A 19,168-nucleotide genomic window follows, 5' to 3' on the forward strand; every position below is an offset into this window, starting at 1 on the left:
GAGCCCGGTGGTGCAGCAGTTAAGTTTCCACGTTCCACTTTGGCGGCCCAGGGTTTGCTGGTTCAGATCCCGGGTACGGACACATGCACCCCTTGTCAAGCCATGCTGTGGCAGGTGTCCCACAAATAAAATAGAGGAAGATGGGTCCGGATGTTAGCTCAGGGCCAATCTTCCTCACAGCAAAAAGAGGTTTGGTGGCAGATGTTAGCTCAGGGCTAATCTTCCTCAAAAAAAAAAAAGAGAAAGAAAAAAAACTAAGAGTTTCCACTGGTAGGAGCTACGTGAATTTTAGTAAGACCCTGTGCTTGACTTTCCTCATTTGCATCATGGGAAGAAGGATGGGGGCAGGGGATCAAATGAGACACTAGTAATTATAGAATCACATCATCTGTACACTGCTAAGAAAACATAAATTAGAGGGACAGGCCCATGGCCGAGTGGTTGAGTTCGCATGCTTTGCTTGAGTGGCCCAGGGTTTCACCAGTTCGGATCCTGGGCACAGCCCTAGCACTGCTCATCAAGCCACGCTGAGGCAGCATCCCACATAGTAGAGCCAGAAGGACATACAACTAGAATATACAACTATGTACTGGGGAGCTTTGGGGAGAAGAATAAGAAAAAAGAGAAGACTGGCAACAGACGTTAGCTCAGATGCCAATCTTTAAAAAAAAAAGATGTATTAGACGGTGGGATAAGTGATTGATGTTGACATCCTCACTCACTGAGGGCCCTGCCTACCACAGAGAAGATAAACATCCATCACTGGACTAATGGATACACAAGTTGTGGTATATATATAAACAATCCAGTACTATTCAGCCATAAAAAAAAAAAACAAGGAAATCCTATGATTTGTAAAAACAGGGATGAAACTTGAAGGCATTATGCTAAGAGAGAAGAGTTAGAGACAGACAGATATTTTATGATCTCAGTTATATGTGGAACCAAAAAAAAACTCATAGAAGAGATGACACTTGTGGTCACCACAGATGGGGGTGGAGAGGTTGGGCAACTGGAGTCAAAAGGCACAAACTTCCAGTTATAAGATAAATAAGTGCTAGGATGTAATGTACAACAAGACAACTATAGCTAATACTGATATATAATGCATAGGAAAGCAATTAAGAGAGTAAATCCTAAGAGTTCTCATTACATAGAGAAAATTTATTTCTTTATTCTTCCTCCTTTTCTTTTTATTTTATCGATATGAGATGAATGTTAACTGAATTTGTGGTAACCATTTCACAATATATGTAAATCAGTCCATCATGCTGTACACCTTTCATTTATACAGTCATGCATGTCAATTTTTTCTCAATAAACCTGGAAAAAAGGAGTCAAGAGACTTCTAGTCTCTGGTCTGTCACGCAAGGAGCTCAGAAACCAGATTCCAGTACTCAAATGAAAAAAGCAAAAAAAACTGAAATCAACAATTCTTGCATCAGAGAACTGAGATCACAGGGTAAACCATTGTCTCCACAATTATAGAGACAAATATGTACAATTCAAAAAATATCCCAAATATTCTGGTCTTAGCAAGCCATGTGCTAAAAACAATCTATTTCACAAGAGCACTGACTAAGATTTTCCCAAGCCTAACTGACCAGGGGCACTGCAATAGCCAACTTGAGCCTTTTCTGCTTTGAGAGGTGGGGTAATTGAGAGGATGGTAGGGTTTCGTTCATTCCTGAGACCAAATATTTGGTGTCTGTTCCAATGAAACTTCAGTTCCACATTACCAACAAGCTGTGCAACAGTTCAATTCAATTCTAACACTAACTCACATCAGTCCACAGATTAAGAGTTCAGTCTCACAAACTGCCCCTTCCTTAGATGCCAACCACAAATGGGGTGCCCAGGCTGACAGCATTTCCACTCAGCCTTCCACAGATTCATATATTCTCTCAACACCCCTTATAACATTTGGTAACTTACTGAAATGATTCTGAGGACTCAGCAAACTTCTTTTTTTTTTTAAGATTTTTTTTTTTCCTTTTTCTTCCCAAAGCCCCCCAGTACATAGTTGTATATTCTTCGTTGTGGGTCCTTCTAGTTGTGGCATGTGGGACGCTGCCTCAGCGTGGCTTGATGAGCAGTGCCATGTCCGCGTCCAGGATTCGAACCAAAGAAACACTGGGCCGCCTGCGGCAGAGCATGCGAACTTAACCACTCGGCCACGGGGCCAGCCCCTCAGCAAACTTCTTTACTCAATATTATTGGTTTATAAAAAGGATACAACTCAGGAACAGACAAAAGGTAGAGATGCATAGGGCAACACAGGGCAGTGGTATGGGTGAGGGGAGTGGAGGTGGAGGGGGCTGCAGAGATTCCACATCCTCTGGACACTCCACCCTCCCAGCACCTGCATGTGTTCACCAATGCAGAAACTCTCTGAATTCTCTTTAACCATTTTGATGGTGATTTCATTACATGGGCACAAATTATTAAATCACTGGCCATTGGCCCTTTGTCAACTCAGTCTCCAGCCCCTCTCCTCTCCACAGAGGCTGGGAGCTGGCACTGAATGTTTCAAGCCTCTAATCAAGGCTTGGTGTTTCTGGTACCCAACCCCCATCCTGAAGCCATCTAGGAGCCGGCCAAGAGTTGCCTCATTAAAACAAAAGACACTCTATCACCCTCATGACTCAAGGAATTCCAAGGGCCTCAAGAGGTTTTTGCTAGGAACTGAGGACAAAGGAAAAACTATTATTATTATATCACAGGACAAGCCCAGGGACACAGGCTCACCAAAAGATTGAGACACAATCATTGGACTACAGAATGCCCCCCCTCAGGCCACACCTACCTCTACATCAACTGGGCTCTTCTTTAATATTAGTGGACTGCACTGAAGGAACTAGATGCTTTCTGATAACATCAAGAAGGCAGCAAGGATGTCTCCTCCCGCCACTTGTAGTCAAACTAGGACTAGAATTCTTAGTTAATGCAACTAGACAGGAAAAGAAAATAAAAGGTGTATTTATGGGGAAGCAGGAAATAAAACTGTCCTTGTGGTACAAGATTGTCTATGAAGAAAACCTCAAAGAATCCCCAAAAATAAAGAAACCCCTTGAACTAAGAGTGTAGAGGAAGGCTGAAAGATAAAATGTTAACATAGAAAAGTCAAATTGCTTTCCTGTAGATACACAGATATAGTGAACTCATCTCTGACAGAGGACCAAAGGCTACTCAATAGGAAAACATAGTCTTTTCCACAAATAATATGAAAAAAACTAGCCATCCCCAGGCAAAAAAAGAATCTAGACATGGACTTTACATTTTTCACAAAAATTAATTCAAAATGAGCCATAGATCTTAGTATAAAATGTATACCTACAATACTCCTAAAAGATAACACAGCAGAAAATCTAGGTGACCTTGGATTTGGTGATTAATTTTTAGATAGAACATAAAAAGAATGATCAAAGATAGAAAAAAATCTTTGACTTCATTAAAATAAAAAGTTTCCACTTGGTGAAACAGTATAAGAGAATAAAAACAGAAACAACAAACTGGCAGAAAAATCTTTGAAAATCACTTATCTGATAAAGGACCGGTACCAAAAACATCCAAGTGTTACCTTGATTTATATTGTAGATAACTGTGAGGCAAGAGATTCCCAGAGTTCTTTTACCACAAAAGGGCAACTCTCAGGGAATCACCCATAGTCTGTAATGTCTGCAGCTGGAGCCAACTGTTCGTCAGTGCTAAGATGTCTGCTTGATGTGTGGTCAGTGTGATGACCCTTGGGTCCAGTCCTTCATCAGAAATGTCACAATTAACAATCAAAAAATAACAACTCTGGCTGAACTAAATCATGTACAAGTGTGGTGCTGTTGTCACTAAAATCTATGTACTCCCATTGCTTTTCATTCAGGAAGTCCTAAGGAGTTCCACATGCAGCCTGGGATTCTGGGAAAGGGGAGACCTCCTTCAACACCATGGCAGCTGGCAGGAGACTAAGGACAGGGAAGACCACTCTCTCCTGCAGGTAGGATATCCCAGAGGGCCCAGGTTTGCCTCCATCGTGTCTCCAGGGGGTCTCAGTAGCCATGCTGAGCTCCTGGAGGGCTGCTTCCACATCCCAAGTCAAAATGGACTGCTGAATACATGGTCCCATGCGCAGGGCCAACTACTTTCAGGATAGACTCGTAAGCAGAGGTCATTGAAGCTCTAATGACATATAGTGTGAGGCCTAGTGCAGGTTCTTGCATCAGAAGCCCATGGACAATTTAAAGCCATCATGGGTACCCTAGGAGGCATGACAGAAGGTCACTGAGGCCTCTATAGTGAAGGAGTCTCCAAGGGCACTAACAGGGGTTTTGGTTTTATGACAATTTGAAGAGATTCTCCCTACTTTTGTGGTAGGGGTGCCTTTCCCCCTCTTTTAAGTTGACTGTCCTTTCAATACTGACCATCTGATGGACCCATCTCTTGCAAAGGGTATAGTCCCCCTGTGGCAGCACCATCTCTAGGGTATGTCAGGCCAACACAGCTTCTGTCAAAGCTTCACTCTCACACACAGATAAATTCCGGCAAAGACACTGACCCACGACTCATTTAAGGAGGCCCCAACCCCAGCGTCCTGCTCCTAAGTGCCTATACATCCTTCAAATTGCCACCTCTGCTCAGCTGAACCTAGAACTGAGGTTGGTGGGTCAACAAAGCAACACGGGGCAGCACAGCTCTCAGCACGAGCTCCCCAGTGAGCAGCAGCCCACAGCGCATGCTGCCACCAGGCAGCAGAGCAGGGGAGCAAGTCAGAGCAAGAGAAGACAGACCCATGGGTGGGGTCATGTCTGGACATGCTGCTCAGGGTGCCTATGGTCAACTGCAGAGGGGTGGTTTCCTTGTTGAGACTGATGCCAGGGTGGCACAGAAACACACATGGTAGGAAAAGGGTTAGGAGTCACATAATAGAGGTCTGAGGGGAAGGCAGGGCCGGCTTCTCAAGCAGCTCTGACAGGGCTCAGAAAGCAAGGAATAGAGCCTGGCCTGGGGTTTCACTGGGCCTGGGGATGGGGCCTGGGCAAGAGCTCTGCACAGAGGCAGGGGCTGGGGTGGTGGGAATCTCCTGCCTGCTCTAGAGGAGAGAGCACCCAGGCTTCCTCCTCAGCTTGTCCAGGTGGGGGCACAAGGGGAAGTGGGTGGGTGAGGCTTAAGCTGTGAGCATCCAAAAATGTGGAGTCTGACTGCTCATTACAAGGACAAAGTGGGTAAGAAAAATATGCGTTCTCAATTGCTTGATTTATATAAAGAAACACTAACAGGAGGCTCAAAAACGATCAAAACTGTGTATTTGGTGTAACTTAAGTAACAGTGCTGGAGGGGACCAGGATATGTTGGCAATGAATCTTCTTAAGTTAGGCTGTGCTATTTTACAGATTTATTTCAAATATACAGAGAAATTTATATTCTTTAATTTTATCTCTTCAACATAAGAAATATAAGAAACACTAACAGTTACAAAAGGGTAAACCATACAAAATAAAATTTCCAAGTCTCTTTCAAACTAAAAGGACATGCAGCATCCTAGTTTGTCTTTCCCCTATATCTCACACTGGGGGCATTTTAAGGAATAAGTGGCATATTATAATGCAATCAGGATTTGAGTTTAAACCCTTAAATGCATTGGATTTTAAAAGATTTACGTAAGCTTTGAGAAGTTTTCCTCACGTCAATTAAAATAGAATTTTAATTGCTTTAGCCTTGTAAATATCTATGTTCTGTAGACAGATGCACATAGAAAAACTGACCTAAAAATCAAAAGAAATGTCTTGCTCTCCTCACATCCTATCTCTCAACCCACTTAAAGTCTCAGGGCCCAAGTACTAAGGGAAACTAGAGCCAAAAGGCTACACTATTCAATTGATAAAGGAATCCAAAGGAAAGAAACACAAATACTGGATTCAGCTCAGATAAGCAGGTTGCTTCCCACAGGACAAAAGGAAAGCCACATTCAGAAAGTTCCATATTCTAGACTCTCCCAGTTTAGACAGAAGCCCTGCAGTGGGTCAGTCCCTGGTGAAGGAGAGGAGGGCACCTGAGCAGCCACAGGAATGAACTCCACACACTCTCCTCTCCCCAGGGAATAATGTTACCACACAAAGGACACAATCTGCTTGCCATGAGATAAAAGCCAATCGTCAAGAGGCAAGATGGTGGCAGAGAAAGGGCATTTTATTACAGCTTGCTAGCAAGAGGCAAGATGTCTGACTAACGTCCAAAAGAACCATGTTAAAGGGGTGGGTCATAGAATCTTGAAGGAGTTATATAGGCTGGTGGGTTATAGGGGAGGAGGTTAGGAATGTTGACCCAGGAGTTGCCACACCAGATCTTTCAAATTTCCCTTGATGATGGCTATCAGCATAGACTCTCTGTTTGGAGGTCATCACACTCCTAAGGAACTCAAAAGAACAAAGTCATCATCTCATCATAGCTGGTTGGTATATGTACAAGCAAGGGTCAAAAAAACCTAGAGAGCAAGTGGATCTCCTGGAGGGTGCATATCCAGATGGGTTAGTTAGAGGTCATTCAAAGTTATAATATGGTCTCTATTCTACAACATGGCTTCCCTATGTCAACCTTGTGTTTACCCAGTATCAATCCCCTCCTTTTGTTTTTCATTCCTCAATCTTGAGGGACACCTTGTTGATGATGGGCATAGGTTGTTCCAGCTCACTGAACTAGCCTTTTAGTAAGATAGTGATACAGGTGGGATCCCCAATTTAGGCCTATACTGTGTAAGCAACTAACCAGGTATTTAATAAGAAACATTTCTAGAGAGACAAAAGAAAAACAAGGTTAATAGTGGGAGCAAATTATAAACCAGTTTCTGAGTCCAGGCAGCAGCCAGTTAAAAAGATTTCTAGACGTCAGAGTTGAAGCATCTTTTGCAGTTTGAAATGCCTCTGATGATGTCATCAAGTATTCAGGTGTCTGGGCTGGCCCCGTGGCTGAGTGGTTAAGTTCACGCGCTCTGCCGCAGGCGACCCAGTGTTTCTTTGGCTCGAATCCTGGGCGCGGACATGGCACTGCTCATCAAACCACGCTGAGGCAGCATCCCACATGCAACAACTAGAAGGACACACAACGAAGAATATACAACTATGTACTGGGGGGCGTTAGGGAGAAAAAGGAAAAACATAATATCTTTAAAAAAAAAGAATGAAACATAGTTTAAAAAAGAAAAGTATTCAGGTGTCTTACACAGCAACAGACATGAATCTCTCAAGTTTATATCAAGTTCACCAGCTCCAGTTTGCAAGGCTTCTGGATAAAGGGCAGGTTCAGTTTGCAAGGATTCCAAATGAAAATGACAAAAAAAAAAAATTTAAACATTAGTTTGGAGACTTGTAGCCAGATATTTCAGGAGACTAGAAGAATTCAGGATCCAGTCCAGTTAACAGATATAAAACAAAAACCTCAAAGACAATTAACAGAACTAGGATCTAATATCCATTGATGTATACCATAGTTTCTACTGAAACATAATTTTTCTAAAATCACCCTCATTTTTACCAAAGATAGCCAATTAAGACCCATTAGTTTGCAAAATAAGTCTAGTTTCAATAAAACTTAATTATTTACAGAGGTACAGCAAGAATAGCCATTGATCGTATAGGCTCTTTTAAATCTGCTTTGCTAGAACTTTTTATAAGGAATCTCAGATTGAACTTTAAAGGTCTCTTGAGACCAGGAAAGCCAAGCCAAGAACTTTGTTATCAGACTTTGCCTGCAATACCTACAGATGTGGGTGAATTCCTCTATTCTTTTGAGCTTCTCCCAAATATTTCGAGGTTCCAGGCACCTGTCAGATAAGTGACTTTCCTTACTTAACACAGTGAGGTTGCTACAAACTCTGTAAACAAGGTACCAGGCCAATACTTCCTACTGGTTTTATTCCAGAGTCAACCTTTATTCCTCAAAAGCTGTCTTGTCATATCTGACTCTGTATGTTTCTCTCAAATATGACATTCCAGGCAAAGCCTTGGTAATATAACCAATGTTTCCAATTGTGTCCTGTTATAAGGAAAACAGCTTCTTATTGAACTTAATGCAAACAACTATATGGCTGTGAAAACAATACTCACTCACTAAGAGTTTCCAAATTCTGAAGGGATCAAGTAGGGAGAAAAAAATTAATGTTTCAATTCTACTTACAAAGATATAATTTACCAAACTGCTATAAGTCATAGTTAGCATGAGAGAAAAGAGGAAAAGATTTCCTTGAATCTGGGGGGGGGGGGGGGAGGAAATCAAAAGATCAACAATATCTCAAATAAAAAGTCATATAAATTATAATCATCCTCATCAGTTCATTCAGTCCTGTGTAACCAATTCTTGATCTTAATCTTCTGTTAGCAGTAATCTGAGGTCATCAGTTTCTCTCTTAGAGTTCCGTAATTTCTAACCTAGTTCAGTTTCATAATCTGAAAGTTTATCAGAAACCAGTATTCTAGAGTGTCAGAGTCCTTTCCCTGAATTTCTCTGAAGATGAAACATTTTTCAAAAGCATCAGAGTAAAATAATAACTCTGTAAACAACATGACCCCAAAATGGCAATTGACAAAGAAATTTGGTTAATTCTGCGACATACAACACTTTAAAATAATAACCAGAATTATGCCTGACAACCAGGACAGATTAGAATTTCAGGGATGTTACATAATTTTTAAAACATTTATATCAGTAACATTTATGCACATTATACCACCTAAGAAGGTTTATCATCACTTATTTGACAATGGTTCCCATGTAATTTAACATACCAAATAAGTCTAACAAGTTTAGTATCTTCCTCCTTATAGGAAGAAGGAGCAAATTTCTTTGAGAAGTCCCAGGGGTCCTCTGAAAATTCTCAAAGAGAAAAAAAATTTTTCTTCCTTCTTTCTAGTTCAAAAGAAAGACTTCATTCAGGATTGGAATATTGTTTTTTTAACAAAACTAAAATCTCTATTCTTTATACCTCGTCCACTGAAAACATATATCTTACTTTCCTTGAATACAAAGACGTTTTCTTCATTAATTTTCAGTAGCTTTAATTACATATATTAATTAAAACTTTTAACCCTTACAGACCCTAAATACAAACTAAAAAGCAATTATGAACTGTCTTTTTAATTAATATTCTGTGGCTTGGAAAATTCATAAAAACTTGTTTAATTTTTCTTTTTTTAAAGATTGGCACCTGCGCTAACATCTGTTGCCAATCTTTTTCTTTTCTTCTTCTTCTTCCAAAAGCCCCCCAGTACACAGCTGTATATTCTAGTTGCAGATCCTTCTGGTTGTGCCACATGGAATGCCCCCTCAGCATGGCTTGATGAGTGGTCCTAGGTCCGTGCCCAGGATCTGAACTGATAAAACCCTGGGCTGCTGAAGCGGAGCATGCAAACTTAACCACTTGGCCATGGGGCCGGACCCCCATAAACACTTTTTAATAATTTCTAGAAACATGCTACTTCATAGAACAACCTTTAATAAAATACAAGACACGTTTACTAACAGACCCAAACATATTTTACCTTCTCTGTATTAAGAAGCCAAAAATCGATAAACCACATATAATAATTAACACCTCAGATTGACACCTGAGTTAACTTCTGTCACCAGTCTTGTTTTTTTTCTTGTTCTTTTTCTCCCCAAAGCTCCCCAGTACACAGTTGTATATTCTAGTTGTAGGTCCTTCTGGCTGTGCTATGTGGGACACAGCCTCAGCATGGCTTAATAAGTGGTGCTAAGTCTGTGCCCAGGATCCAAACTGGTGAAACCTGGGCCATTGAAGCGGTGCACGTGAACTTAACCACTCAGCCATGGGGCTGACCCCTAATGTTCTATCTTATTTGGAAATGACCTAGATACTCAATGAATTTTTTTTTTTTTCCTTTTTCTCCCCAAAGCCCCTCGGTACATAGCTGTATATTCTTCGTTGTGGGTCCTTCTAGTTGTGGTATGTGGGACGCTGCCTCAGCGTGGTTTGATGAGCAGTGCCATGTCCGCGCCCAGGATTCGAACCAACGAAACACTGGGCCGCCTGCAGCGGAGCACGCGAACCCAACCACTCGGCCACGGGGCCAGCCCCGATACTCAATGAATTTTTATCATTCAGTTTAACCTAACAAAATTTCAATATTTCAGGTTACCAAAGAGATTTTGGAAGCTATTTTAAGAACTCATGTCATAAACTACAATTATCGATAAAAGCTTATCTATAAACTCTTATCTCACTTACTAGACCATTCATTTGTAACAATCGTATTTAGATTACTCACAAAAATTTCATGTGAAACTAAAGCAGCTAGCCATCATCTTAAGTTAAGGACATATATTATAACACATAATCATTGTTAAAAAGTTCCCCCAAAACTTTTACCCTTTTTACATTTAATTTACCTGTTTTCAATAATTAGTTGGACTGCCTACAAAACTTCATGAAACATGAGACAAAATTAGCCAACATTTTAAGTTATTATTTTTGCTAACCAGTTTTGTGGTACAGACTGCTTATTTGACCAATAAATATAGAATAAAGGCAGTATGTTTGCATCATAGCCAATGCTGACAATTCTGAGGATATGTCTATTCTAATGAAACCAATAAACTTAAACAAGCTTTCAATTACCAAAGATTATTTTTATCATGTTAACTAGAATGACATTTGGGTTAGTTTCTATTACATTTAGAGTTTATGTGCTTACTTTTAGCCAACTGAATAAAGCTCTTTAGAAATAATACCACCTGGAGGTAAAATAGCACACGTATAACATGCATATAGACACACATACACAGAGACTGCACAGCTGTTTTAAAATTACTGCCATGAATCAGGTACAAGCCTCCCTAGTTATGAACCCAAACTTTGTTTTAAGCCTTTTTAACTAATACTTGGGAAGAAGACACTCAAGATGCTAGATTTTTGGCAAGGGTGCTCTTACGGCTGGTTTTCTTGCTTTTCCTTTTTTCTTCTTCAGTCCTAGGAGTGATGAGCTAGACAACAGTTCCCAGAGAGACGTGGCCATAATACTTTTTGAGATAAAGGAACTGGGTGGAATCTGAACTGCCTCTAGAGCAGCATTTCCAGTCTTTCAAGGATTTTTTTCTTTAAGGACTATTGCTCTTAATTTCTCAGAAATTGCGTTGTAACTTAAATGATGTTATAGGTTAATATACCTGTCCAACTACATCATAAAGGCACAGAAAAACACTCAAGTGTTCTCCAAGATGGAGTTTCTGGGTCATATTTGCATTGCCAGTTTTTAACACTCCAGCATCTACAAGCATTTATGGCTTACCTATGAATGCAAGAAGCATCCCCAAAAGAGAGTGCAAAAGGAGCAGCCCTCACAAGATCCAGAAAGATCACTCTCAAAAATAGTCAAAGAAGGGGCTGGCCCGGTGGTGCAGCAGTTAAGTTCAAACATTTCACTTTGGCGGCCCGGGTTTTGCTGGTTCAGATCCTAGGTGCGGAACTATGCACTGCTTGTTAAGTCATGCTGTGGCAGGCGTCCCACATATAAAGTAGAGGAAGATGGGCATAGATGTTAGCTCAGGGCCAGTCTTCCTCAGTCAGAAAAAAAAAAATGAGGCGGATTGGCAGCAGATGTTAGCTCAGGGCTAATCCCTCTCAAAAAAAAAAAAAAAAAAAAGTCCAAGAAAGCAAAGTCTTCTGCCACCCAGGCAGTAGTGCACTAACAAACAACAAACATTGAGACGACAAAGGCTGTCGATGAACTGGGACCCCTCATGACCAAAGAGGTCACAAAGCCAAGCTCTCAACATATATCACTAGACAAAAAGAAAAAAATCTCATCTTATATGCCCATTAACAGTTTTAGCTGCGCTTTGGGTCTCTCGGAGCCAGACTAATACCTACAGGGAGGTGATGTGGGGTTGGGGACTGTGTATGAGACTTCTAGAGGTGGCAAGCGCCCTAACAGCTCTTAACTGTTCCATGCACACCCACCAACATTGCAGCCCTTTTGGCTTCCAAGATGCCCTTAGCAACAGCTTCCACCTATGCGCATACTCCATAGGCAGGCCCTATGGCAAAGCCTACTGCAGCTGCCCAGACAACCAGCTTATGGAGTGCCTGCATCTTGCTCTATGTACGACAAATGACATACACAAAAAAAACAGAGACAAGGAAAAATAGTGGCTGTCTCTGGGAGAAGGATCAATAAACCAATGAGGACTCAGTAGCTCATACTACTTACTTGTAGCTAAAAGTTGCCCAATTTGGGAGAATGGAGCCTAAGGCACTACAGGCGGAGACTGAATTAGCATTTCCTATTGTTTCAGAATTTAGACACAGCTGGTCAAAAGTATATTTATGCTGCAGCTAGAATCAGATTGTGAAAATTTCAAGCATCCTTGAAATCAAGACCCTTACAACGAAGGCCCAGCCAAAGCTTTCTTCTATGGCCAATGTAATTCCCTTGAGGCTGACGGCAGTTCAGTAGGACTCTTAGCAATAAACAGGAGTGCAACCTGCATTTCTGTCCGACTATCTCTTACTGCAAAATGAAGTGCAACCATATTTTTGTCTGACTATATTTTGGGACTCCCCCCTAACCTGACAATTATCAAGCCAAGCCCTCAGGACACAAATAAGCTTGGTAAGATTCTGCTGTCCTCTATAAACCTTTACAGCTCCTGGAATCTTTTGGCTGAAAGGTGGAGCCCTCGACTCTAAACATTAAAGATTTTTCCTTGTTCCTTGGTTTGGAGGCTCAAAAAGAGCCCAAAATGGCCACTGTAATTTTAAATCATCCCAGGTTATCTTGCTAGCTATTTACAGTTATCCCCATTTTAGGGGGCTTTTCCCAAAGAGGCCGCAACAAACAAGGTAATTTCTAAACTGAGTCTGTTACAATCACCAAGAAACTCAGCCCCCAAACAGACAATGTTAACAAATAGACCAGTCAGACATAGACAAACATGAACAGACACCAAAATCCAATACTTCTACGACTCTCACCTCGGGTACTCTGGGACCCTACCCTGGAGCTTGGGACTCTAACCTGATCCTTTTGAGTGCCCCAGGGGCTATAACCCCTTTATACTGTCTCCCACAATCCTAGCCTTGTGACTTCAACCCAACAACCAAATTTCACCAGTGGACCTCTAACCCACTATCCTGATGAGATAGTAGACAATTTTAGGCACAGGTGCATTTTAACAAGGTCACTCACCCAAAAGACGTTTGATCCTGGAACTCTTTACAGACACAAACACACAAAACACCAAACACTAGTGAGCCACTTCCTAGATTTCAGGTGAAGTCCTCTGGACGCTGGTAAGGTGCCCTATTAACCAGATGGTCCCTTCTCTTAAAAGAGGGAACCCCAGATGGAGGGGAAGGAAGTTTTCAGTGGTGTACCCCTGAGGTGACTTACTCTACTCCAGATGTGAGCCCATCGATCCACGAGAAGTAGCTGATTGTCCTTCCACCATAGGGAGCCTTAGGAGGCAGCCAGCATCAGCATGAGAGAGCAGGAAAGGCAGATCCCCAAGACAAGAGGAGTATCAGTGGCCACTAAGGGCTTACCTGACAGGTAACCCATTTGAGGTTTATTGACCATGAGCAGGACTCAGGGTCCCTTTGTGGTCACCAGATTTCTATTACCACACAAAGGGCATAATCTGCTCACCACAAGACAAAAGCCAAGCATCAAGAGGCAAGATAGTGGCAGAGAAAGGGCATTTTATTACAGCTTGCTAGCAAGAGGGAAGATGGCCGACTAATGTCCAAAGGAACAATCTTAAGGAGGCTCAGAATTTTGCAGCAGTTATATAGGCCAGTGAGTTCTAGGGGAGGAGGTTAGGAATGTTGACCAAGGAGTTGCTACATCAGATCTTTCATTTTCTGTTGATGATGGCTATCAGCTTAGACTCTCCGGTTTGGGGGTCATCACATTCCTAAGGGACTCAAAAGAATGAGGTCATCGTCTCATTGCAGATGGGAGGTATATGCACAAACAGGGGTCGAAACACCTTCAGAGCAGGTCGTATATATCCAGCTGGGTTAGTTAGTCAGAGACCAAAGTTACAATATGGTCTCTTTCCTACAACATGGCTTCCCTTATGTCAGCCTTGTGTTGAAACAGTACCAATAATGTAAATGCTCCCTCTCTCAGGCTCCCATTCTCACAGTGAGGAAACTGAGTTGGATTCAGTTTAAGGTTCTGACCCAAATGAACCCCCAGATTAATGGGCACTAATCCAGGACACAGAGCTCCTGACTCTCACAGACTTTCTCAGTGTAAACAAATTACACTCTGAGTGCACCTACACTGTGGATGCAAAACTCCAATTATGTCTAGAAACAGGCCCAAGGGAACCACAGCAACAACCTCAGAAAGGGCATCACTCCCCACCCCAGGAGCACGTGCACACCCAGCTTTCCAGGGCTCTGCAGCTCCTCTCAGGATAAAGGCTCCTTCCACAGGGTGTGAGCAGTAGGACACCTGCAGGGGGAGGCTCCCCAGGAAGAGCAACTGGGCCTTCAAGGCTTTCCCTCTGCAGGCTCAAGGGGGCCTTAGCTTAGAGTCACCGCCCTCAGACCTCTGCCACGACTGGAGTTTTTTGGACCATCACTCATATTTTAAATACACAAACCTGGTGTTTGAACAATCCAGCTATAACACTCAAACCCGTCTTTATGTGGAAATGAGGGAAGAAAATTGTATGGCATTTTTCTGGCTCAAGAACAAATCCCACAGGAACGTACTGTACTTGACTCGAGGAAAAAAACACGTTAATTAGTTATTTCCATAACAAGAAATTGTTTTATAAACTGTTCGTCATACTTGAGCACTTCAGGTCTGCCAGACTGAGCCCTGGAAATCCACCTAACTCACTCAAAATAAAGAACAGATCTCAGAATATTATTAACATGCTCAGGGAGGAAAAGAGAAAAACAATTTTTAAATCATGCAATGTAAAACTGGAATATTTTATTGTTTCTGAAACTAACCTCTTTGGAAACATTTTATATTGTCTTTCAAGTTACATTGATTAAACAAACTTTATTCATTAAAAAACTGAGAATAAAATACACTGAATATATCATTTAAATTTGACAAACCCAGGGAGGGGCACTGCTGACAGGAGAGATGACCCAGAAAAGTCTGCCAAGAGGAACTTCCAAGTAAAAGACCTACGATTGAATATTTATATCCAGGACACATCCTGGGAGGAGAAGCAGAAATATTTCATACAAGGTAGTTCCAGGAAGCTGTTCACTACTTTTTTCTCATGTAAAACATCCACAAACAAGGAAGAAACCGTTTTAAAAGGACCACCCATTGACTAGAGAAAAATGATAAACAATTAAAATATCGGGTCTGTTTGCAATTGATAATCATGCTGTGAATCGGAGACAGGAAGTGGGCGTTTGGGAACGTGAGGAAGAATCTGGAAATTTAGAGATTTACTGTCGGTCCTGCAAGAGCTGGGGGGACAGGGTCGTGGATTTGAGACCCTGCTCCCCAAACATGTTGAAAACTCAGGAAAAACGGGTATCCTCCGAGGAGAAAGGAGGCCCTGGGGACGCACAGACCGCAGCCCCTCCGCGCACGGACCCCAGAGACCGAGGCCCGACTGTCCTGCGGGCCCTCCCGCGGGCCCCGCACCGTCTGGGACACGCGGGGCTGCGGCCGCACAGCGGCCCACAGACGCTCCGGCCCAAGTCCCCGCGCGGAGGGACCACAGGACGCCCGGGGCCCGGCTGCCGGCCCCGCCCCCACGCTGCGGCCGGAGGGGCCTGACGGCCGAGCGGCGCCACCGCGGACTTGGGGCCGCAGACCCCGGAGGGGACCGCGGGAGGCCGGGCCCGCCCCGCCGCTTCCCACCAGCCCCTCCTCCCAAGTCCTCACCCCGGGGCCGCACACTCACCATTTCTAGGGCTCCTGGGTTCCCCGGCGTCCTTCATACGACTCATGCGTTCAGTGCGACAATTCGGTCAGGTCACAAATCGACAAAACAAGCGGCAGAGCCAAGAGGAGCCTTAAACGGCGAGGAGACGCGGTCCCCAGGCGGCTGGAACAGCAGCAACTTCCGGGGGCTTGGGGAGCTTCGCCCCACCCACCTGCCCCGGCGCCGCCTCTGATTGGACACTTTGAGAGATTTCCCCCCCCCACCCCCGTGCCTGGTGACAGCCCCTGACTTTAGGTGTCTGAGCAGAATGCCAGACACAAGTTATCCTCTGCCGGGATATTCGCATTGACAGGTAGTGTTGGGAGGCGACCTGTGGAACTAAAATCCTTCTTTACGAGCACACACAAGGAGCCCTGGAAATCCACCTAACTCACTCAAAATAAAGAACAGATCTCAGAATATTATTAACATGCTCAGGGAGGAAAAGAGAAAAACAATTTTTAAATCATGCAATGTAAAACTGGAATATTTTATTGTTTCTGAAACTAACCTCTTTGGAAACATTTTATATTGTCTTTCAAGTTACATTGATTAAACAAACTTTATTCATTAAAAGTCACCTCACCATAGGCAATAATTAGTCTCTCTCTATTTTGATCTTTGTTGACAATGGGAGTCTGGAGTAGTTTTACCAGATAGGTACACAGGCACAGACACTGTGACCCAAAAACTAGGTAAATAAAGAGATAGAGAGAATCTGATAAAACCTATCATTATCTCTTGAGTGTTTGCAGATGCAAAGTTACAAGAAGAGCCTAACCACAGAAAGTTCCCACAAGCAAACTAGCTGAAGCCAGTTCTTCAACCACCTCAAACTAACCGCCTCAAACTGCTCTTGAGTGAACCGAAGGGAAGTGTTGTGACAAATAGAAATGGCAAGCAATAGGATGTATTGGAGTACATGAGGAAGCCATTTGGTGTAAACCTAATTCGGCCTGACTTTGTTTTTTCCAAAAGGGCCTGACTATGGCCTTGAGCAAGCATTGTATATCTGCTTTAAACATTTACTATGGCAAGAACAAATGGCCTTAAGATGGAGGTGCAACTTTCCCCCACATTGGCATTTCCTTAAGGATAAGCATCTTTCCTTAGGCTAGGAACTGATTGCTGTGCTCACCTTTGACCACCCAGCTCAGCTGTGACCGCCCAGCTCGGCTCGAGACAACAGATCTGCCACCCTGCTGTGTCCACTGAGACAGCAGACCTACCTGCTGTGTCCATCAGTTGCTGTGCCGACAGTCTCATGACTATTGTAAAGGGGACATTTCAATCATATGTGAAACATCCTTTTTGGGGGTATATAACCACTCTGTGCACCCCACTTCTTTGGTGCCCTTTCCTCCTTCGGGAAGAAAGGCCCTGGGCCATGGTCCTCACATTTTAGCTCAGAATAAACTCACCCAAATTTCATGTATAGATTGGTTATGGATTATTTTCATCAACAGTTGCCATTATAATCTCATTAATATTTTAGATTCTCCTCCTCTGAGAGAGACCAAGCAGCCATTTCTAGATCATGTGATGTATGTAGTAGCTTGTGTACACGCACCCTGTGAGCCTTAAAGGAACATGAATGTTACGCAATAAACCTTGATCTCCTACCTCTTCCTTAACTGAATATTCATGAACTGTACTATGACCTCACAATAAAAGATACCTCAAACCCTTGTTTGGGGAGACACTGCTTTGGGAGAGACCTTCCATATTCTCCATTGCTTCTGCAAGTAATAAACCTGTCTTCACCTACTTTTGCCTTGGTTGTGCTTTTCAGTTCTCCATTCATCAATAGATGAACCCATTGAGTTCAGTTACAACACCAGGGATGCACTAGGAAGGCATCCTTCCAACACTTCAGTCACATTCAGAATAAAAGCACTGGGAGCAGGGCCGGCCCTGTGGCCGAGCCGTTAAGTTTCCATGCTCCACTTCTGCAGCTCAGGGTTTCACCAGTTCAGATCCTTGGCGCCGACATGGCACGGCTGATCAGGCCATGCTGAGGCAGTGTCCCACATAACACAACAAGAGGCGCTCATAACTAGAATATACAACTATGTACTGGGGGGGCTTTGGGAAGAAGAATTAAAAAAGAAAAAAAGAGCATTGGGAGCAAAAACAAGCCATCATTTCAGGAGAAAATGACTTCTGGGTATTCAGAACGGTTAACTTTAGAAAATGTGACATAAAAGTATTTGTTTCCCATGGAAAATATAAGAAGGAGCTCTTTCTCATTATGGTTAAATAACTCTCTGTGGTCACAACCCACCCCTTACTTGTTGTTACACTATTTGATCCATGTATAATGACACATTAGAAAACTAAGTTTTCTTAACAGAAATTTAGGTGATTTCATCTAATCATCCCACTGATTGGTGAGGCTATGATACTAAAGAGTAACATTCATTCTGACATGTTGGAATCACTCCCTGACAGGCATCCTTTCCATTCAGTCTGCACAGATACCATTTCTGACCATTTCCTCTCCCAATTCCCTGAGGAAATGCTCACCTTTGATATCATGTGACTCAAACAGCCCCACCCAAGTCCACCAGAACTTCAGCAATAATTCCACCATGCTCAGGGAAAGAAGGATCCCTGGATGCCATCTGACAGATGGAAACTGAGGGGCAGAGCCAAAGAACTATAAGTGATCTCAATGAAGACAGAAAAGGAAGGCCCAGTTTGCAACCAGTGTTCATCATACAGGAGAAAAGACTGCTGGGCAGTAGCTCCATTGATCAGTCACCATCCACTGTAGGAAGACAAGTTCTGTGGGTATTCAGCATCAAGCTTTGAGAGATGCAGAAGATATTTCCATTTCATTATCTGTTTTTCATCTTCCCTTTAATAACTATCCGGAAAATAATAGCCTAGAAGCAGTTTTCTTGGAAGTTATTTCTGATTTCTTAAGTCAGGAATGCCACTGTTTTTTGTTTTATCTCTGAGCTCCTCATCTCCACGTCAAATAAAGGACACACCATCCTAAGAATGTGCATTCACCTGGGAAGATGCATGAGTCTGGCTCCGCACTCACTCTCAGAAACACTCTCTCACTCTCAGAAACATGGTGCTGAGAAACTACATTTCATCACTGCCCTACTGCCCCACCCTACTTTCATTGCACCTGTGGGAATGGTACAGTTCCAGTAGTGGCCCCATCTGGGCAGAAACTGGGAATGTGCTTCCTGCACTGATGAACTGATAAATTGTTCTGCTTCTCACAAATAACATTAGG

The 19,168-nt window shown here is 42.9% G+C and overlaps 2 protein-coding genes across 4 annotated transcripts in view; one reads left to right on the forward strand and one right to left on the reverse strand.

The window, feature by feature from the left end:
* LOC103567651 (zinc finger protein 564-like) overlaps positions 1–16,085 on the reverse strand; it is an 85,153-nt gene extending 69,068 nt beyond the window's left edge. Inside the window, exon 1 of one of the 3 annotated variants that reach the window (XR_011541460.1) lies at positions 15,895–16,066. Coding sequence is in view for 1 of the 3 variants with exons in the window: in XM_070625459.1 (XP_070481560.1) it covers positions 15,895–15,897 (3 nt within the window). In the remaining 2 variants the exon portion in view is untranslated. Of the gene's footprint in view, positions 1–15,894 lie in introns of all 3 variants that reach the window. The other 2 variants (XM_070625458.1, XM_070625459.1) reach the window with 2 other exon arrangements.
* Positions 1–19,168, forward strand: part of LOC103567649 (zinc finger protein 709-like) — a 216,618-nt gene that overhangs the window by 168,803 nt on the left and 28,647 nt on the right. The gene's annotated exons all lie outside the window — the stretch shown is intronic.

Source organism: Equus przewalskii, chromosome 6, assembly GCF_037783145.1.
Source record: "Equus przewalskii isolate Varuska chromosome 6, EquPr2, whole genome shotgun sequence".
Lineage (NCBI taxonomy): Eukaryota > Metazoa > Chordata > Mammalia > Perissodactyla > Equidae > Equus > Equus przewalskii.